Below are 23,268 nucleotides of genomic sequence, written 5' to 3' on the forward strand. Positions count from 1 at the left end.
TAAGTTAGACACGTACGTGGCACGGGGCCCTGATGAGGTTCCTGGTGTCTGCGATGGGACTTCATTGTTGTCCTGCCTACCTTTTGGCTGGATCCCATGTGTTACTTAAGGTGGTGAGTGTGGTCAAAACATCAAAATGTATAATTCAATTTTAGTATGCAGCATGGGGAACCCTGTTAGTATGTTTCCCCTTTTAGGTTCCCCTGCTGCTGTTTTGCTCATTGTTTCCCTTGTTCTCATTCGCTTGCCTGTATTTTCAAACGATACCTTTTTAAAAAACTTTATTATCTCATTAGTTCCTTTCTTTCGGTGAAGCAGAGTGTCACAGTTGGGAAGTACCCGTGGTGAAATATTTTCACCGTATGCATGCAAGTAGAAGCACTGGGACGTAATGGCAGATTGCAACGTTTTAGCTGAAGGTTTGCTGTTCTGCACCTGAGGTAAGTAAGCGGTACCACCTCGAGGCTCTCCTAGTCTGCTTCACCACAAGTGGCCTCAGCTCATGTTTTGCTTAGTTGATGTTGGGCTGCCAGTTTTAGATGCTGAAGATTTCTTACGGGTTTTGATTTTGTATCGAGGTCTTAGCTAAACTTGTGAAAGCACTGTTCTTCTCTTTATTGGGTCCAGAAACTTTTATTTGGAAATCAATATTCTTTCTTCCCCAGCAGCTCCAGGCCCTGCCCATTTGATCATTTGATAAAACATTTGGTCCATTCTGAAAACGTGTCTTTTGTCAGAATCAGTTTGACGTATCGATTTATTTATATATATATGCAAGATGTAAGTAACAATACAAGATGTAAGCAAGATGTAAGGAACAATACTACATAACATTAAGGAGCAGTTTTTGTTTTTTATGCTTATGTGTTGCTAAGAAGACACCCCAGAAGATGAGTCACTCAGGTATAGTTCCATCATTGTTCAAAGTCAAAGAATAACTTCATGATGTTAGTTGTAATGAATGAATATATTTTAAAATCAAGTACATTTCTCTGGCACACATGTGTGTGTGTGTGTGTGTGTGTGTGTGTGTGTGTGTATGTGTGTGTGTGTGTGTGTGTGTGTGTGTGTATCCACTCAGTAGTTAAACCCTGTGGGTGGAGGCTTAGAACAGAGACACTTAAAGATAATGGATAACTCAATTTTGACAGACATGACAGAACTACGTCAGCCTTTCAGAGTGAGAAACAAATGTACTGTGTGTTCTGTTCCTAGTCCATGCACAACAAGCACACTCAGGTTTCTGAGAACTGAGATGACTCACTTGACATTTTGTGCTGCTTCCCTTGAAAACACACAAATATTTAAGTGAGACTTTTAAAGAAGAAACTCGTTCTTTCTCTTCCAAATATGTTAATGTCACTGATCATTTGATCTGGTATGACCAGAAGCTAATGGTGGCTAATGCTATCAAACGTTACGTGAATATTTCTGTGTAGCTGATACTACTGCACTTGTGCTACTTCAATGCTACATTTTAGCATGTACGATTGTCCATAGTTGTCTGTGTATTGCAGCAGTTTATTACAAGTTTCTTGCTTTCTGGTTCTAAACATATCAAGTCTATACACGGCAAAACAACCACTGATAATAAAAGTCTTGCTGGGTGCATCTGACAATGCATGCTCATACTTCGATGTCTGATTTAGCCTCTGGATGTTGTTCTGGGTCAAACAGCCTGCAGGTCCACCCACAGCTGTCTGAATAGACACATTTTGAAAAGTACATCTGGTGTATCTGGTGAAAATCCCTGTACTGGCATGTTTTTGCTGTTTGATAATTCAGTTCCCATGAGCACTCAGTCCTTTTAATGAGAAACAGTACTCTCTACTTGCATGGTATTTTTAGTCAATATGACACCTCAAAACTTTTCCTGAATGAATAAATCGGGTATCAGATCTGGATATGAAATATAATATATCTGCTGTAGTAAAGCTGTTGGGTTCAGAGTGCTGAGAGGAAGAGGACGACACCGGGCAGCAGCCACAAGAGGTCTCTCCAGCTCGGAACTGCAGCTCTTTGCTGCAGAATGTGAATCCATGCTTTATGAAAAAGAAGCAGGCCACAAAGTTTATGCTGGAAACAAATTGTCCCCGCACTCATACAAAACACACACAAGTTGTGGTCGTTGATAAATTATATCCAGACCCATAAATAAGATGTTTAAAGGCAGAATATCAAGTATGATCTCTAAATAGCGCAACAGACCAGATCTGCTAAATGTCTCTTTATTCACAATCCCACAGCCAATATGATTTACATCTGTCTTTATTCCACCTCCTACATTTTGATGCTAAAAGCTCCCACAGTTGATAAGTAAACCACTCCCGCTCCTGGACTGGGCGTGCGTCAGGAGGAGCGCAGGTGAGATTGTATCCATTCCCAACAGACTGTCTCCCTGAGTGGTTCGCGGTGGAAGTTAAGACGCGGGAATAAGTTCGGAAAGCTCAGTAAGAAGTGATTTTACCTGCGCCCAGCTGAAAGCTGACCGTCCAGGGGAGAGGAGGGCACCCAAGCAAACAGAAACAATCTGGGAAAGTTACGGATGCAAACGTCCTGACACACTGAGAAACCGGATCGACGCATCAACCCGTTACGAGTTTCAAATTACAACAGCACTTAACGACTGAAACAGGAAGCATCTAATCATGAAGAAATATGCATATGCAGGTAAGCGCGTTGCTCTTGATATTATCGGGCTAATTGGTTCTATTGGTGTGCGCGTGCGCGTGCATGAGGGTGCCCGAGGGGGAGAAAGGATTGACGTAATTTCAGGTAAATGTTTAACAGCAATATAGTTTTCATAACTGCTCCTTTGCAGATGGGAGCTTTTCAATCCATGTTTTTAAATTTCCCCTTTGCCAAAACAAGGCGCACACATGAATCTGTGGTTGTAGAACATTTCATCTCCAAAGGCAGGTGATCTCCTGTAGCTTTACACGTGACATCATGACAGAAAGGTGCTGAGCGCATTCTTCAAGTCCTCAGGCAAAATGTGAGTTTATTTTTGCCCGTAGGAACATAAATAAGTTAAACCACTTGGTGTTTATAATACAGACTGACACTAAAACAGAGAAATCATGGCGTGCAAACAGGTTGTGTATAGGCTTCATTTGCAGTTGGCGGAAGACATTTTTTTTAGTTTAGGATTACAATGCCTACTGTTCACTATATCATGAGAGAGTTAGGTTGTTAGTCTGTTTGATGGACAGGTTTATGGTGCAGTTCAGTCACTCCTCCCTGCATCAACATAAGCCTGTTTATTTTGAGACCGGCTGGATCTGATTGTGGTTATTGCCAAATTGTGTTTTTAAAAGATGCTGAGGTAATCATAACCGGGTACTAGAAAGTTTGCAGCTTAATGCAGATGTCTTGAAGGCTAAGTTGTGATTGTGCAGGTAAAGTCTGTTTGCTCAAGGACCCTTCAGCAGAGACATGTTTGCTGCCTCGAGGCTTGAAGGATGGAGTCACTAACCACGATGGCTGCTGCAAACAGTCCACACTGTGTCCTTCCTGACTGATACTTGTGACATCCCTCTATCTCCTTCCCTCCTTCGTCTCTCTTCTCCTCCAACTCTTCCTTTCTCTCTCTCCCCTTTCTCTCCGGCACTGCTTACTATCACTTCCATCATCTTCTGGGCCTTCCTTGCCCTCCTCCCTCCCTCCTTTCTCTCTCCTTCTCACCCTCTAAGCTCCGGCTCAGGCCAGTGTACACAATCCTATCCCGCGGAATGCCGGCTTTCCCGGCTCCTCTTCCCAGAGTCTTTGTGCGATGGAGCGTCCGACAGTTTTCCATCGGAGCCAAGCACATGTTGGGTCATGCCCCCTCTCCTCCTCCTCCTCCTCCTGTGTGTGTGTGTGTGTGTGTGTTCGTCCTCTGCCGTGCGACGACGTGTGTGGAGCTGTCACATTCTTTGTCAGAGCTCAAATCGGGGAATTGTCTAACAACAAAGTGTGTTTGTGTGTGTGTGTGTTGTGAAAAGCCCTCCTCTCTCTCTGTAGGGGTGTTTAGACAAGCATCAGAGATGTGGAGGGGTGACTTTGAGGGAGGAAGGTCAGCCTGTGTGTATGTTTTGTACGCAAATACCCTCACACACACAGTGATTGTGTATCTGGCACATGTGGAGTTTCAGCTTTAGAAATGATGTATAGAAATGTGTGGGTATGTCGTTTTTTGAAGGGGGGGGGGGTGTATAAACGTGTGTGTGTGTGTCTGTGTTCACTCATGCACCCCTCACAGCTGCTGCTGGAGCCGATCCCCGCCTTGTACCACCACTCCCTCAAGTCATCTGGATCAATGAGTAACCAGTATGAAAACAGCCCACTGCAACACACACACACACACACACACACACACACACACACACAATCATTATTTTCCAAGTACACTCCTCCTGGTATGTGCTTTTATGTCCTACTCAAAACACACACAAACTTAATTCCACCACTTGTACCTGTGAGAAATGCCTCACTCCGCGCTGCATTACGACTTTTCGCCTGTTTATACTGGAGAGCCAGCGCGGCTTTGATTCAGAGCCTAAAGCTATTGTAAAGTCGAGCTATAAACTGTGTTGAGACATATTTGCCCTGTCATCTAGCAGAGCATGCCGAGGATGGTCTAACCCTCAATTTGGCTTCCTGGCCTGTGAATAATGGACGAATAAGGTGCTGGAGCACGTGGACGTGCACACGTACAGTAGACTATTGCTTTGATCGATAAGAGTGGTGTCATGGGAGTTACAGGTTTGAGTTTGAGACATACATTTGGAAATAATAGCCATAATAGAAAAGTGTGAGGGTGCAGAACGCATCAGTTGACTGGTTGGAAGTGTAACGTTAGACTGGCAGCGAATGACAGTCAAAATCCCAAAATCGATTCTTTGGATTTCTCCACATGTTGAAGTGGTGTGCATAGGGCTGTATTAAGAGTCATACAAAGGTGTATGTAGTGATTCTGTTTGTCTAATTAAATGTTGGCTTCAAATGTTAGTTCGTTATACTGTCACAAACATTTTGGTTAGTCGCCACCCTGAAAGCTCTTTCTCTTGTAACATGAAAAAAAGTGAAACATACTGTTTGAAAATGTGAATAATAACAAATAAATCTTACATCTGTGTTGCTTATGTAGGAAAGCGGCTCAACAGAGTGATAATATCATGGAATAACGTGCGTCTTTTCCTTTACGTTATGAATACATAGTAGGACTAACTTGTTCAAAACTGCAGTTTAGCGCTGCTCTATTTATTTATTCCAGAGTCTGGGATATGTAGATTTAGCTTTCGTCTTTCAGCACAATATCATGTCATTTGTCCATCAAGAGCTAACCTGGAGCTAACCGTAGCCAGCTAGCTGAGGTTATACACATCTGCTCACAACATCAATCAAAGTCCCCTTTGGCTGAACTCAAGGACCCATTGTTTCAAAAAATGGAAATATAGAGCGTTGAATCGGCTCGTTTTTATTGTGATCTTTATTACGAGAATATAGAGATTGGCAACGGTAACTCAGGGGGCGTGGCTTAGTGAACTGTCAACAGGTATTACTTTAAAGATAGATATACAAATGCATGTGGCTGGGCACAGAGGTTAAATGCATGTAAGTTAATCATTAGGTCCACTTTGTACAACACTATACTGTATATATATATATATATATTGTCATTGGTACACTCTGGAATGCGGAGTTCCCCTGATTGCAGTGGGCCTTCAGTCCATGTCATGTCTCTGCTGTGTATGGTCCTCCCCTCTCAGCCGTGTGGAGCCTGCTCTGAAGTGTCCACTCCGCTCTGTGTTTATTATCTGAAAGCCAAGAATGCATCTCTGTGCTGCTGCTGCTGCTGCTGCTGCTGCTGCTGCTGCTGCTGCTGCTGCTGCTGCTGCTGCTGCTGCTGCTGCTGCTGCTGCTGCTGCTGCTGCTGGGGGTGTCAACTGATACAACAGACTGCCTGTACTGCAGGCCCCAGGCCAGGAGAGAGCCTGTAAAAAGATAATGGCAGGCTCAGAGAGGTTCTGATGTGTGGTGGAACATGTGCACCAACATCTCGACATGGGTATTAGAATGATTATGTGCATTGGACAGGCACGTGTACACTTATTTTAATATTTCATATAGATGTGTTAATACCTCTAACGTATAAGTGTCCTTAAATCTGAGTTCAGTGCTCCGTCACCTGATTAATTTATAGACTTGAAGAAGAAATGTGGAAATTGCTTCACCGCTGTAGGCCGCAGAGCCCATGTAAGAGATAGTGGCTCCACTGTTTGGCAGGACCAACCTCGTCCTGTCATGACATGAATGGAAATTTGATTGCATACGCTTTTAAGTGTTAGTGATTCATATCTGTGAGAGCTTACTGGAGCGGACAATTTGCAAGATAATGCGTGTTAGCTGCGTGCGAGCCTCACTGTTGCCAGCATACAAACTCTTTATATTACTTATCGCAAAGTTGTGTCCAAGATAATCACTCATAACTACCTGGGAGTTAAACAAGCCATTCTTTTTATTGGCTGAACTGAACTGACGGTGGAGTGCTCCACTTTCAGTTTGATCAACTTTATTACACATGAGAGTTCAGAAACAAGATTGCCAAAATGGATTAGACACAGTGCAGGCAAGAATGACGACATATAGGTTGGTTATTTAATGCACAAACAAACAAACACATGCATATGTATCTGTCTTTTGCTTCAGTGTTAAGGTGGAACGACGTTTATTTCGTCGTCACCACTTGCCGAGATCTCTTTCTTCCCATCTTTCTGACATTTCTCAACATGCACACACACACAACCGCCCACTCGCCCAGTTGTTCACCTGTGACATACAGTAAATACATGTTTCCTCGGGGGAGTTCCAACCCATAAAGCTCTATGGACTGACTCTGTGGGTTTCAACAGCCTCTGAAGAAGGAAGGCCGATCCTTATCTGCCACACCAGTGTTGTTTTATAGACTGCCGCTGTATCCTGTCTAACCCTGGCATAAAAGCACGTTCATATGATGTGATTTGGGCTGCTGTTTGCATTGTGCAGAGCGCAGAAAGGTGACTGTGTGTTCGTCCAAAGCGGTGTTGGTGTTTTCAATGAGCGTGGCGAGTGAGGAATAGGTTTCGTGTTGAAATGGCGGCGGTAGGAAAAGGTGTTGCCAGTTCATACCCTTGGCGCCAGAACAACGGCTATTCATTTGGGAGGAGTGCAGTTCAGGGTCACGGCCAATGTGTTTTTTCTCGACTGTTTCTGTGACGCTTGGGTCTCACGGCCTTATAAGTGTGTGTTCGGTGTGGTCCTTACTCATTAAGAATGCATCCAGGTAAAAAGGCCTTGTATAGGCTGTAAAAACAATCTTGAAAAACGTCTGTCTTGCTTTCTTTCTTCTGTTTCTCCCCACCCGTCTATCCGCTCCCAGCGCTTTCACCGGCAGAGTTGTGAAACGGTGTGTTTGCGGCGTACCCTTAACATGTGTAATGAGGGCCATAAAAACACAATGGAACAGACGGGTGAGCAGAGAGACGGAAGAGGAAGGGAATTAGGAATGAGTGATGTTAACGTTTCCAGATAGTGATACAAATACACACAAATTGCTCAAAAGGGGCTTTGCAAATACTATGCAAGGTGGAGTAGAGAGATACAGACCTGAGGAGGACCACCATCAAAACTACGTCAACGTTTTACAGGAAGAAGAATGAAAAGACGATACAAGAGATAAATGAACAATAAACAAAGGGACATAGGATCAGAATGTATGAATTATTTCATTGTCTTTAATTAATGAAAAAAAACCTCATGTTGAACATTAGGGCACTGACATTGGTGTGAAAATGAAATGCAAAGAATAATTCATATTTATGCAAATAAATCTTTTTTTAGGGGCTAAACAGCGGTCACAAAACTTCCCAGATGTGTAGTTGAGATCAAAACGAAGGCCGAGCACGTAGACGGGTGTGGTCCGAGGAAGGACACCCAAAGTATCGGGGGTAGGAGTATCTGGCCCAATTTAGCACCGCGGCTGGTGTAATCCCATCACAAGATGGTCTCTACTTATTAAAGAAGTTTTGAAAGGAAACACCTCTCCCATCCTGACGTTGATACATTTCAACAGTGTCTACCACACAGTTGATTAATGTCTCAGCCAAAACACCACCTAGCCCTAAAGGGAAAGGTTGACGTAAAAGAGGACATGCGAAAAGCCAGGAAAGAAAGAAAAGAGATCTTTCACCTCCTACTCAAATAAGACACGGCGTGGCCTCCTTGTGCAAACACAAAACTCTCAGGTAGTTGTGTGTGTGTGTGTGTGTGTGTGTGTGAAGGAGACAGAGCGTGCAATATAGTGCGTGTTTTGTAACTCACTCCACCCTTGTATGTGTGTCTGTTTGCAGGCCTTCATTTGTGTGTGTGTGTGTGTGTGTGTGTGTGTGATAGCTCTTCTGTCTCAAGTACGTTAAGTGCTGCACCCTCTGCCCTCTGTTTACCTGCTCCAGTCACCTGAGACCAATAACTAATCAGTTGACATGTTTATCCAGGCACATGCACTTGACCGGTCATGTGACTCACACAGACACACAAACACGGCTACATCGAGCACAGCACTTGACATCGATCAGTTGAGGCCTATACAGCAAATACACAGGCAGCGATGCATTCACTCTGGTGCACAATATGACTCTCAGCACTGCTCAAAGTACATTTGTTTCCCATAAGCATGAACACTGGTTTCATTCATTTCATGTGTCATGTGCCCGTAATGACCTCTGTTGTACAGAGCACTGCCATCAGGAAAATATGATCTCAGAAGATTACAAATCCCCTTGAGGGGAAAAAAGACATGGATCTTAGTGTCGGGACATTTTTATGAAACCTTTTCAAGCTGTGATGTGTACTGTGTGTGTGTGTGTGTGTGTTTTTTTTTGGCCCCAGACAAGACTGAGCATGCAGGTGAGTACACACACACACACATACACCTTTTTTGCCAACATACAGTTTAACTTTTCAGGTGTCACTCCTTTAGTTTGTGTGTAAGCGCACTGTGATTGGCCGCTGCATATTTGTTTGCGTTTTGTCTGTCGGTACTTTGCCCTCACTTTAAACCACACACCTGGAGTGTTGGATTATATCACTTCAATGCCAAATATCATCGTATCATCACAGCTTTGTTACGCTGCTACGGCTTCTGTGGCACATTACTTTGTTGCTATGGTAAATTTTGGTTTGTTCGAAGCACTTTGCGTCGTGTGTGTGTGTGTGTGTGTGTGTGTGTGTGTGTGTTCACCTCGCCTCTCTCAAGCTGTATTTCCAGAAGAGTAAATAAGCACAGGCATGGTTATTGGCTGCAAGGCTTAGAGGACTTGGCTGGCTCTGATTTGTTCTGTCATGTTTCCATACACTTGCAGCTCCAACACAATTAGATAGGGACACACTTGTATAACAGTCTGATGGTGGTATCACATGGCTCATGGCAGATTAATGATTTGCTCCTAAAGCAGGTTAAAGGGGTTGACTCTTTGACTGTTGCGCCTTTTGATAGACTGAATGCCCTGTTAGTGATTTAACAAGTCTCAAACAAATGAGTCAATGCTTCCTCTCTGAATCAACAATGGAGCCAGAAGCAGCTCTGTTCCAGACATTCTTGTCAATTTTAGATTATTCATTTCTGTAAAACAGTTAATATTAATGCTGAAATTTGGAGTAGGAGTTACCTGAGGACTTAAACGCCGTTAGTTTTAGACAGACCTCATAATAACATAATAACAAATAGAATTGTTGCAGGTATCAAAGTAAAAAGGGGTTTTTACCAAATCAATTTTTATACATTTAAAAAAAAAATGTCGGTAAGAATTAGATTTTACATTCATTATAAGTTCACTGGAGGCCATTACCATTACCATGAGGTATCAGTGTGCTGAAAGAGACCTAGTTTGCGCGACACATTGTTTGACCTCTGCGTTAGTGTAGTTGTTCCAGCTGGCCGAACAAGGCGTGAAGTGGGTGTGATTGTCAGATTGTCTTTTTCGTAAAGTTCCACAAGTTTTTTGTTCCATAGTTTTTTTCAGTGGCATATTGGCAAATATTGAATAAATCATACACTAATACTAAAGTACACATCCCTGAAAAATATCCCAAAATAATTCAGAAAGGTTTCTACACTAAAAAAGGGAAGCAGATCATCTCTTACAGTAGTTTCTTTAATTTACTGTCCTTTCACAAAAAGGGAACTCTCTCTCTCTTCCACACACACACACACACACGCACACACACACACACACATTACAGAAGCTCACGTCTACCAGTTACACAGAGGCACATTCCCTCCCTTTCCCTTCTACCAGCTGTCTCTGTGTTGAAACCAGTGACAACACAGGCAGCTGTGATGTCGTCCACTGATTTGCGGTAGGAAGTGTTTCTAAGAACTTAAAAACAGGATGGGACAACTGAGTCACAAATGAGCGAGCCTCATTTGAACAGCAATGACTGGGTTGACGCCGAGAGGAACACGGGGGAAGCGGTGAGCAAAGCGTGAGTGTGTGGGTGATGCAGCATCTTGTTATCGTGCCATCACCCGTTCCAGGAACAGGAAACCACACATGTGGACCTCGTGGTGGCGCTAGAGGAGAAGTAAAGGGCTCACCAAAGTCTTGAGGGTTTTTTTTGTGTGTGTGTGTGTGGATCATGAAGATCTGTATCTTTGTGGCAGTCCGTCCAATAATAACAGAGATATTCCAGCCTGGAGGAAAGTGGTGGAAAGGCCAACCGATCCAGTGGAGCTGAATCACCCATCTGAGCATACCACAACAGTAGCGTCCCTGTTTGGCTCGTCCTCCCTTGTGCAATGGCTGGTGATTCAGCAGCACCGAACACACGCACCCCAACGCAATTGTCACTCCTTTTTAAAAGACAAAATCAACACTAGAAGATAACCGTGGCAACATTTTCCCTGATTATTCTAACTTTTATTGGCCCTTACCGTGATTAGCACTTTCACGAGTTACGTCAACTCAAATGTTGTGTCTATTAATGCTTTGTATATGTGTATTTTCTTCTGAATTTCCCCCTTTACCACATTTGTTAAATAGTGTCTCTGATCATTGATTAGGTGTACCGCTTACTGTTTTACTGTTTTATAGTTGAAGAGTTGTTACACTGTGTGCCATGCACTTGTATTGATTAATATCCGATTTCATGCATTTTGTCCCAAAAAATTCAAACAAACCACAAGTTAAATTGAGAAAACTGGCGTTCCTTCAGTAACCAAATGGCAGTTTTCTGGTGGTCAAGCAGTAATAACAGCAATCTTTCAAATATCAGCTGTTTTTTCCACATGACAACTGTCGATTATTTGGCCTCGAGGAGAATGTGAGGCAACTGTTTTCCACTTGGTGCTGATGCGTGTTTTGTTTCATTGTTAAGTCCGGAGTATTTGCTAAAAAGCTCATTTCAAAAACCAAACCTGCCACTCAGGCTGGTCCTCTCTAAGTTTTAATGTTTCTAAAAGTATTTATCAGAAATGAGGTATCAGATCATGTGTTGATGAATGTGTAACGCCACATCTGTCGATTACTTTCCAGGAGACGTCACTAACGTGTCCTTCTGTCCTTTTCCTCGTTTACAGGGAGATCCGCCAGCGCTCGGACAAGGAGAACGGAGAGAGAGGGATCTGGCATCACCAGCCCCAGTAAGTAGACTGCACCGCTGTCACCTCCATCCATACATTCAGCACACGCTTCACCAGCTTCCACTGAATCCCTCACTGTTCCTGTAAAGTATTACGTAAGTCTGTGTCACTGACCCTCAGCAGAGGGGTGTGGTAACACCGAGGGCGGAGCAGGCACTGTTTCCTGCACAGATAACAGCTGATAGCAGGTAAACAACAGATCACAGACGCAGTGATAAAGAGAGTTTTAGAGACAGAGGGATGGCACACTGTTCCACAAACACAAAAAACAGAAGACAGTCGTGTTGTGGTGCACATGCTGGTGTCTGAGTTATCGTTTATGTCTGTGCTTTTTTTAGTCTGTGTGTGCTGAAAGGTGTTCCTCTTTCTTATCTACGGAAGACAATTTCCCCAAAAGCCATCAAAAGACAAAATGTAATTCTGGTAAACTGGAATGTGTGTTTTTGTCGACTACAACAGGAGACCTAATGCATACACGAGCAAACACCTTCTGCAGCATCAGCACATAGCGAGGAGGGTGACTGAAGCACACACACACACACACACACTCACACACTCAAGTTTGCGCACAAAAATTGTAGACTGTATGTGAAGGCGCACACTGACCGTGTGTCGTTCGGCGGCGGCGACCCGTTTTTTGCAGCATGCAAGCTATGACTTGCAGCACGAGATCACTTCCTTTCCTGTTCATTTTGACACCTTTTAACCAAAATGCATAAACATGCAATATCTCCATTAGTGATCTGTGTGTGCTTGCAAATTGCTTTTGTGAAACCGGCCCCAGGATGTGTATTCATTCAGCTGACAGGCGACGAGACAGCAGACACATTCTGACGGTGCACGGTGACTGTTCTGCGAAAACGTATGTGTCCACGCAGAAGAGTATCTGGAGGTCATTAAATACATAAAAAAGGAGCTAGCACAAAAACAAAAATCGAGGTTTTGAGAGCAAATGAGGACAGCAGCATGGGGGTCATCAATTAGATGTGTTGCCATGAGTACTTCCTCCGACACAGTCTAGAGTCTAGACTATAGAAACAGCTGTGAAATAAATTTGATGAATTTGGGTGTTTCCTTTTCACGTTGACAAGTGCTCAGAATTGGCCTAAATACCTGGAGAGGGGCATATATATATATATATATATATATATATATATATATATATATATATATATATATATTTAAAATCGGTTTTCTGAACCAGTGAGAGATTCACACGCATAAACACGCAGACACACACAAAAAACGTACTGACAGACAGAAACATACAGATATGCATAAGTAGATACACACACATACAGGTTGTCGGGAAGTGCTTAAGGGTGAGGATAAGGCCCTGCTTGTCAGCAGACCTCCCTGCCGTTGATGCAGTTGCCACGGTGTGTGTGCGCGTGTGTGTGTGTGTGTGTGTGTGTGTCTTTGGAGGGAGATGCCCCATACAAAACATCTGCCAACAGGGCAGATTTATGAGCCAGCGGGCGGGTGTTTGGGAGGATGCTTTACTGTAACCTCAACTCATGACACACACACACTCACACACACACACACACACACGCACACAAAGGTCTATCCAACACTGTCCCTATTGTTGATCTGCGTGTGGTTAATTCCCATTTGGCAGTCAGCAGATCCTGCTGTACTGGTCACACACAACGAGTGCTGATCCCAGTCAGAGGTGTGCAGGTTTATAAGGTCAAACAACCTCCGTTTCAATTTCTTCCAACAGTGATTCAATTATATAAACATTATTACCATTGTCACATTTAATAAGGACCCAGCAAGCTATCCTTAAAAAAAACGTTTTCACCTTATTATCTTAGATCTGAAACAAGAACCTCCCTTCTGCCTTTATTGAGACCTGACAGCGTCACATTATTTGGCAAATTGGCAGCAAAATTATGAATTGAATGTGTAAAGTAAGCTGACGAGTGCTCCACCCAGAACAGCTTCTCTCATCTCCGTATGATTTGGGGTGAAGCATCACAGACTGTTTGAGTTGGAAACTAAATCTTCAGGACTGAGTGCCTGATGAGTGCTTTATTATATGGGAGCTGATCTTTCCACACACCTCCTGACGGGTTTGTGAACTGTGTGCTCTGTACTTCTGGCAACTTGCAGGCAAGCCGAGTTACATGTTTTGGCCATTTGGGACCGCCAGTGTGCACATTTTCCTTATGTCATCACCCAGTGTGCACCAAAACTACAGGCAGCTGGCTTTAATGAAAGAATGAATGAACACACGACGAGAGACGGACGAATAAAAGAACAACAAGCACGCACACGTGCACTAAACGCTAACATGAATGCACACGCAGATCAACATGCAATACACAAAGGCAGTGGAGTGGTGTGGCGTTGCACAAGACGTCAGACGGACATGTCTGAGTGTGTTTGATCTCTCTATCAGAGCTCAGACGCTCGCCCTGTGGCCTCTGACCCCCGGCGCAGTGTGAGGGACGTGCCAAAGGTCAGAGGTCATCTGAGTTTCCTGAACGCAGACGTGGGTCTGAGCAACATCTCAGAGCGAGGGCTGGGGCTTCTCCAATCTTATTAACGAGTCACTCTTTCTCCCTTTCTCTGTCTCAGATATTCTCTCTTGCTGTCATTTCCCCCCCACACCGCCTCTCCTCTTAAGTCTTAAAAACGTTTTAAGGACGTGTGTCTTGATAGAGTCCCCCCCCCCCCCCCCCCCCCCGCTTCCACCTTGTATTGTTTTTGCACGTCAGTGTTGTTTCAACAGGCTCCTTCCACACGTTTACAAAGCCAGAGCTGGGCCCAATTCATGAGGAAGTCTAGACGTAGTACGGGGAACGTCTTTCACTCCAGCTCGACCAGTTTGCTGTTTGTATCAAATGAATCAAGGCCTCACACACACACACACACACACACACACAAGGAACATTATAAGTACGCAGGCGGAAGAGTTTGCAAGTCCAGCAGGTTATTATAGTCTGTAAGGAGCCTGTCCATGTCACATGGCGGCGCTGATGGTTTCTATTTCCAAGATACAATGCTGCTTCAGTCTTTTGGTCTCATCAGAGGAAAGAGCGGGTAAGAGAGAGAGAGAGAGAGAGAAAGAGAGGGAGAGAGGGAGAGAGGGAGCTGCGAATGCAACATATGATAAGCACATGGCGATGTCGTAATTCTGAATTCATTAGCAAGACACACTGAAGGAATCAAACTGGGGAGAGGGAGGGAGAACAGAGAGCCCGAAAGGAAAGAGAGAGTAAGGAGAGGAGGAAGAGGAACAGAGGGAGGGAGGGAGCAGAGAAAGGGAAGTCCAAAAAAAGAAAGAAAGAGAGAGAGAGAGAGGGAGAGAGAGAGAGGGAGGGAGAAAGAGTGTGGAGTCACAGAGCAGACACTACATGTGGCTGTGGTGGGAGTGATCTGGTTATGGAGGGGGACAAATTCTCAGGTAAGATAAACTCTCAGCCCATATGCTTGTATTCTGAGTGGAGCGCAAAGTGTAGTTTGGGGTTCTTCAATCAGCGTTTTCACTGTGATCGGGTGTCTATTCTGTAAGAGCCTGCCTCTATTTCCCCCTCATGGTATTTTCCACTCTCTCATTCTGTCCTGTTTGCTGACTGCATGTTTTCTTTGGGGTTTTTTTTGGAGCTGGAGCTCTGCAGGATTTGTGCAGCAGCTTGGCGGATCTGTCTTTATCTGTCCCGTGCCTGTTATGTTTGCAGGCTTTTCTGTCTCTGTTTGTGCCCACCATCTCCACCCCCCTCTGTCCCATTGTTTCCAGTTAAATGTTGTTGTCTTTACAGGTTGTCGCTCAGTTGCCAACCTCTTTTCCATTCCCGTCTCCGTCTGCCTGTCTTTACATATTTTCATTTAAACGATCGCAAGACATTTATTCCGGGGGAAAATAATGTCCTGAAGGGCTGATTCGTGGTGAAGTGACACAGAAACAGCACTTATTTCTTAGTCATTTTTCTCCCTCTCTCTTTTTTCTCCATCTGTATTCTCCCATTCTTCTTTGGTGTGAAAACAGGAAAGAGCTCTGTTTGAACAGTACTACTCTTGTCCCTTGTGGCTCTGATCCCGAGTCGGCCATCAGTCAGTCCCTCCTTCAACAGGAGAGAGAAAGCCCTGCTTCAGTTTACTGGCAAGCTGAAATATAAATCCTTACTTTTTCCAAACTGCCCCTCTGATGTTGTTCTCCCTGTTGGACCCTGTAAACAAAATGCACATTGAAGTGATACGAGTTTGTGTCTGTGTGTGTTGTAGATTGTGCTAAAGTCATTAGTGAGGCAATGCTGTCTGCTTCTTGATGGTATTTTTACGAGCGTTGGTGTGTGTTGTTAAAAAGGTCACTGCCGTAAAAAAAGAAAAGAAATGGCGAAGCAGCGCTTGCAGCAGCATGTGTGTGTTTGTGACCTAGCATAGCTTGTAGCAGCTACGCGGTGTGTGAAATCTGGATGTGAGATCATTGACAAGTGTGTGATGGAGGAATCACCCTCCCTCCTGTCTCTCTCTCGTTGTGGCCTCTTGTCTCCAGGTGCTTCCTCTAGGGAGCTGTCACGGCCTCAGCAGGACATACTTTGTGTATGTTTCTGTTTTCAGTTTCTGTAGTGTGTTTGTATGTTTGCCTGTGTGCTTTTGCATATGATGTTACGGGTGTGTGTGCACACAAATTCGTGCTGTGATCGGGTCCAAAACATTAGGGCCGACCCGACATGAACCTGCATCATTTCTGTCCAAACCCGACCCGAGCCCAAACCACGGCAGCGGTTGAGAGCCCAATTAAAACGCTGAATTTCGACCCCAAAAAATATAAAAATATATTACAAGCTAAAGTCAACTCAGGTCTTTTTGGTGTGGTAACAGACATTTGTGACGCTATCTCTGACATGCGCTTTCTCCCACCGAACAACTATGCCATTTCCATAGTCGAATACTTTTGTCAGTTTAAATACAATTTTCCACACTTTTTTTAGGCTAGTTATGATGGGTTAATTGCTACACAGTCCATACACAGAGTCTGCATATTTAAAATAAATAATAATAATGATTGTGGTAAAGTAAAGGCATCATCTTCTCGTGGTCTATTGGCTTCTACTGGCTCACGTCACATGTTATAAAACTGTATTAAAAACAGAACAAAGAGAGTCCTACTTATTATATGGACATGTAGCATCATGGCAAAAAAAAAAAATCAATTCAGTTCACTTCTTGCTAATTTTCCTCGCCCTCTGGTGTTGATGCCGATGTGCAAGGGTGCCTTTGTTTCCTGTGTTCTCTTCCCACATGAATCAACAGTGGTGACGCTCTCAACGGAAACTGTCCATCCGCCACACAGAGACTGAGAATGGAGCTTAACTGTACGAAATGGGATGACGTGTCCACATTCATTCCAGTTGCAGCTGGGTCATCTGATGTCTCATGAAAGTCTGTGTGACACACGGCCCGCAGTCAGGTCGGACTCATGACTTATAGCAGCTTCAGCTGACCCATATGAGGCTTTAATGAGTTCAGTGAAAGATGTCCGTCCCCTTGAATCTTGACTCATAGGAAATATACTCTTCCCCCACCAGGTGGAGGTGCTGAGTAGAGTTGATTTTAAATACTTTTTACGTCTCCCTCTCTCTGTTGTGAACACTAACACAAGACAACACGTGGTGTTTTGGGTGAGCCTACCTGTTTTTTTGAATATTACCCACTGAAGGTTAACTTGTTGTTGCACTGAGCAGAACAATATGTGCGGTACAGCCGGAGCAACAAGGATGGCGACCATAATGCATGCTGGTTGATGTACTAAACAGTGTTATTAGATGAGAGCGAGATCTGTGATAAAGGACAGCTGCTCTCTTTATTTAACAAGCATGAGGGAACGTACACACACACACACACACACACACACACACACACGTAGGCAGCCGCTTGCGGGCAGACAGTCGATACACTCACACAAATACACAGGCACACTGCAAAGAAAACCACTGAGCAAAAGCAAATTGAGGGGGGTATGCCAGCGTGTGTGTGTGGGTTTGTGGGTGTGTGCAGTGCAGCCATGTTTCCAACAGGTGCTGTATTTGATTAAAGTTAGCAGAGCCTGGCTGGGTACTGCTGTTTCACATTGGTTAAGAACAGCTGCTGTCACTACAGCTGTGCATATGCTTTAGAAGAAGGTACTTCACCATGTGGGCTCTGGGGCCACGCGAGGGGTCTACGTATATGTGTGTGTGTGTGTGTGTGTCTAATGTTGTGGAACTGGCTGACCTGCTGCTCCATATGTATCTTTACTACATTTCCAATTCAGCAAATAATGCAGACTTTTACGTGTACACTTCAGCTGTGCAAGTTTAAACATTTTTGAACATCCTGCGATCCTCGCTGCAGCTGAGAGCACTGTACTGTACTATACTGTACTGCACTGTACTGCACTGTACTGCACTGCACTGTACTGCACTGCACTGTACTGTACTGTACTTCACTGCACTGTACTGCACTGCACTGTACTGCACTGTACTGTACTGCACTGCACTGTACTGTACTGTACTGTACTGCACTGTACTGCACTGTACTGTACTATACTGTACTGCACTGTACTGCACTGTACTGCACTGTACTGCACTGCACTGTACTATACTGTACTGCACTGTACTGCACTGCACTGTACTGCACTGTACTGTACTGCACTGTACTGCACTGTACTGTACTGCACTGCACTGCACTGTACTGCACTGCACTGCACTGCACTGTACTGTACTGCAATGCACTGCACTGTACTGCACTGTACTGCACTGCACTGTACTGCAATGCACTGCACTGTACTGTACTGCACTGCACTGTACTGCACTGTACTGCACTGTACTGCACTGCACTGTACTGCACTGTACTGTACTGCACTGTACTGCACTGCACTGCACTGCACTGCACTGACAGCCAGCACTTTTCTGGTTATGTTTACACTACCAGGGCCGCTGATTCCATTAGTCATACTAACGCTGCTTCATGAAGCCATGGCAGTTCTCTCTCTGCCTTGGGAGGGAACTGGCTCACATTTCCCCTGCTCTCTTTCTTGTTTAGTCCATCTTTCCCTCCTCTCCCCCTCTCCCCTCTGAAGTCTTGAGCCAGGTAAAGCTGCTTGTTATGTACGTCGCCATGTAAACAGAGCTGCAGTAACTAGCCAGTCGCGTCCAAAGTATACACACATGTGCAAATGAACACACAGATTCAATGCGCGCACTCACTAACGCTCAACACGCACAGATTGTTACCTCTTCCAGATGGCTGATTTGATATAGCCTGACTCATGGGTAAGTTGTCTGCATCTAGGCCAACAAAGCTTTTGCTGTTTTAGGATGAGCTCTGCAGGAAGCTGGGGTTTCCTCTGTAGCTGATACTGGTAATGTTTTAAAATAACAATGACTGTCTCAATCTGACATGACCTGAAGTGATTCACAGATCATTACTTACACTGTAAAACTGGCATGTGCTGGTCATACGAGCATTTGCTGTCACACCTACCTTTAGCAGTATTAATGTTACTTTATTGTTTATTGTTTTCACAATAACAAACAGTTTTGCATAAAGATTTTTACATCAATTCAGTCTTCTAAACGATGAAGTGATGAAAACTGACTTTTGACTGGAGAGGTAGATGTGGTTAGATTTTGGTGGTGAATCAGAATCTGGTATTTCAAGACGTTGTAAGAAGACTCATTTGATGCAGCTGCAGTTGGGAATAAAACGGTTCAGGTGAATCCTTGCATCCCACTGTCCAGTGTGTGTTTGGTCAACATTGAGATGTTTCTTGGAGCAACATCTCAGATTCTAGTAATTGCGGGAAGTCCGTCCACTGGCCCAGGCCAGACTGCAGGGGAGGGTGCAGACTGCCGCCGAGGCATTTTGGGCCTGTTGGCGTGGACCTGTTGGCGTGGACCTGTTGGCGTGGACCTGTTGGCGTGGACCTGTTGGCGTGGACCTGTTGGTGGGCAGATCGACCGCTGTTGCCCTACCCTAACCCTAGCATTGCCCTAGCAACTGCCACGCCGGCTTGGCATCCGCTTATAGAAGTTATCCTCTTCTCCTCCCACTCTGCTCCTCTCATTTTTCAGCTCACATGAGGACAGGACCCACTTTTAGGTGGTCTGGGTTTCTTTAAACAGCAGGCGGCTGTCTCTGTCTTTCTTCATGTGTATCCTGCAGCGTAACGTAACACCATGCAGCTGCCTATTCAAATACAGTACAATACACTCATGTACAGGAAGCCGAAGGCCCCAAAAGATTCCTTATCTACGGACATTAGTAATTTGCACCTTTTTTTTATATACACCATTGTCTAAACTACCGTAATATTAAAATCTGAATCAGAAAATCCTACAGATAGCATTTCTATCTGATATGTATGTTTCCTGTTCTCTGGCCTACTGCATTACTTCTATATATCACAGTTCATCCTCACTGGTGACAAAGAAGAATTTTGTTTTGTAGAAGTAAACCCTTTAGTCATAAGGAAGATAATCATGGCGCAGCTATCGGATTCCCTAGAAAGAGGAGACGGTGTGGTGGAATTCACACCACAAGAAGCTAAAGACATGCATGACCATGTAGATGACCTTTCACGGCATTGCAAACATTTAGGCCATTACATACCGCGTCCGGGGCTTATGTTCTGTTAATGGCAGATTCAAACTGTTTTCAGAGCAGTGCATTGCACACCGCGTCACTGCGATACTGCTGTGATGTGAGTGGAGTTCTTACAGATCAGGGCGAACAACACTGTGTGACAGTTACAGCAGATTGAATTAACGCGGTCTGGGCTTGTTGGGGTTTGCAAGGATATGCAGCAGAAGGAAGTGTGCTTTTCTTCTATGTGTATGTGTGTTTTAGTAACTAAAGGGCAGATTCCATGCATGTGTTGCGCACTGAAGTGTGCGTGCATGTTTACAAATCTGTCGTCTGTGTGTGCACATGCATCTTGAGTTTTAGTCTGAATGTGAGTGTGTGCCAGGGCGTGGAGGAATCTGACACACGTGTGTTGGGCAGGACTCACTGTGTGGGTGGAGGGTGTGTCTGGTGCAGGATTCTCTCCATGTCTTTATCTTTATCCATTTCCAGATCACATTACTGTACGCTGGTGACACTGCTCCCACTGACACTGTTGGCCATAGCGACAGGCTTTATTTATAGGAGTAACACTGACCCCTGCTGGAGAAGGTGATGCAGTTATTGTGGGGTTCATACCTCAAGGAAAGAAGTATGCTCAAATACTAGATGATCACATCTGGATGAACCAAGTAAGACTACCCACCATAAGTGTCCCAGCCAGCTACATGAACAGTTTCTAACCTGTCCTGGCTTTTAAAAATTCCAGGCACAGGTCCAGTTTTCATGTTTGCCAGAAATGTTTTGTGACGATTAGAGAGTTTTCTCATATATTGTGGGTTACATGCTTTGCATGGTTCAACTGCGGGCAAATACGGTGTAAGATTAAGATCAGATTGCAGGTTTTGGTACAGTAAAGCCTCATATTTGTTTTTAAATATGTGCGTTAGTGTGTGTGCACATCTGTGTTTATGATTGGTAAACATGCCTAAACCAACAGAAAATGCAAACCTCTTTTCCAATGTAAGCAACAAATTGGCAGTAAGCTTGCCGGACATGCAAGATTTAAGTCCTTAACGCTTTATGATAAATCACACATGGGACAACAACTACGTTTTTTGTTGCTGTCGCTTTACAGCCGGAAAGATTTATTCCAGCTCAAATCCAAATTATTTTCCATTATCTCTCTACTTTCTCATCTCTCTCCAAATGCATTTGTCATTTCACGTACCTTCTCATTTCTCGCCGAGTTGTTGCTCTCAGAGCTCCATTCATTGTGGAAGCAGTGTTTGAGAGTGAGTACAGAGTCTCCTACAACACACACACACACACACACACACACACACACACACACACACACACACACACACACACACACACACAGATACACACACGCACCACGACTGCTACTACTACTGTTAGTTCTTACTGTCTGCTCACTGCTAGCTGGTTATTTTTGGCGAAGAGGCCAGCAGCATTGGTTTATTGACTTGTAAAGGTTGAATAAGCTTTCGTTGCCTCAGGGCGACTTCTCACTGTCTGTCGGACGGCTGGGTAACTCCAGCTTTCATAGAGGGGGAGAATAGAAGTGACTTTACACCAACGGTTACTGTGAGACAGCAGACACACACACACACACACACACACACACACACACACACACACACACACACACACACACACACACACACACACACACACACACACACACACACAGAGCCTCATTCACATGGTCATTAAGTCATTAGGCTACTTATTTATTGATGTCTGCCTCCAGAGCGACTGAGCATGTCAGGCGATCTTGTCCTGACCATATTAGTCCACAGTATGATTCTGTCTCTACTCTGGATTTATTTATCTATCTACTGTAACTTTTCACTCCATCCACGTAAAGATATGTTTGGATGGAGACTTTTTTCGATGTGACTTTACGTAAGTGTGCTGATTTATGTGCTTATGTGCCAACATTTACATCCTGTAAATGTTGGCATAATGGACAGAGTAACTCAGTTATCCATGTGTTTCATCAGTTGCCCCGAGTGTGTTAGTCATGTGATCGAGCCAGGAAGTGCGATTGAATGTTTATACTTTGACCGGCCCAGTCAAAAATGAGAGCTTTCACAGAAAGGAACCAGTCTGAGAGGACGGCTGCAGAAGGGGAGGGAGGTATGGAGGGAAGGAGAAAAGGGGGGAGGGAAGACAGAGAGCTAGAGAGAGAGACAGAGAGAGAGAGAGAGAGAGAGAGAGAGGGAGGGTGGGGGGTTGTCATCGCTCGCTCATTCCAAGCTCTGGAAGTTGAGAAGGAGAAGAAGAGAAAAATAAGTTGCTGCTTTAAGAAAGAGAGGAGAGATAGAGAGAGGCTTTGGATCAGTGAGCTGCTCAACTTTGTTTTTTCCCCCTCCCCTCCTCTCTCTCTTTCATGAGCTCCTAATTTGGGATTTGTTTAAAAGCAGGACTGCGCCTCAAGAAGACTTTTCCTTGCTGGGGAAAGGGAACCCTGCTCCCTCTCTCTCGCATTATACAGACCCGCACATACTCACTTGCTCCCCAAAATGTCTGATTCCACTGTCAACGCTCACTTGGAAGGGATCATATCAGACTTTGAAGGTTAGTCTCTGTCTGTCTTGAGCTCTGCTGCTCCGCCACTTTTCTTCTTCTTGTCCCTCCGTGGAGCGAGGCACTCTTTAACCCTGCCATGAGGACACCATAGATGGTTTCCACATGTGTGATTGGCACCGAGCGGATCTGGAAAAAAACAGCGAGCGTGAAGGTCTCGTTGACTTCTAGCGGTGAGCTGTGGTGTTGTTGAAAGGGAAATCGTGCTAAAAGTGTTGTTTTATATGTCTCCTTCACTGGTGTGATGCATTTGTTGTGGGTGTGGTGTGTGTATCTGAGATGTGTCAAAGCGAGAAACGGTGCATTCAGGAAAAAGGCGTGCGACTGATTTAGCCTCTCTTAAAGAGCATGCGAGGGAGGCCATACGCTGAGCTCCCAGGAGACGGCAACTGACCATACGGCTGCGAGGGGAACACCTGGCACCCCCCCCCCCCCCC

The 23,268-nt window shown here is 44.5% G+C and overlaps 1 protein-coding gene across 3 annotated transcripts in view; it reads left to right on the top strand.

Moving 5' to 3' along the window:
- Positions 1–2,423: 2,423 nt before the first annotated feature.
- Positions 2,424–23,268, top strand: part of septin9a (septin 9a) — an 80,932-nt gene continuing 60,087 nt past the window's right edge. The window contains exons 1-2 of one of the 3 annotated variants that reach the window (XM_079282003.1): positions 2,424–2,670; positions 11,597–11,659. In XM_079282003.1, coding sequence (XP_079138129.1) covers positions 2,649–2,670; positions 11,597–11,659 — 85 coding nt within the window. In that variant the 5' untranslated portion in view covers positions 2,424–2,648. Of the gene's footprint in view, positions 2,671–11,596; positions 11,660–14,984; positions 15,075–22,540; positions 22,823–23,268 lie in introns of those variants that run through there. The other 2 variants (XM_079282005.1, XM_079282004.1) reach the window with 2 other exon arrangements.

Source organism: Melanostigma gelatinosum (assembly GCF_949748355.1).
Source record: "Melanostigma gelatinosum genome assembly, chromosome: 13".
In the NCBI taxonomy this organism is placed as follows: Eukaryota; Metazoa; Chordata; class Actinopteri; order Perciformes; family Zoarcidae; genus Melanostigma; species Melanostigma gelatinosum.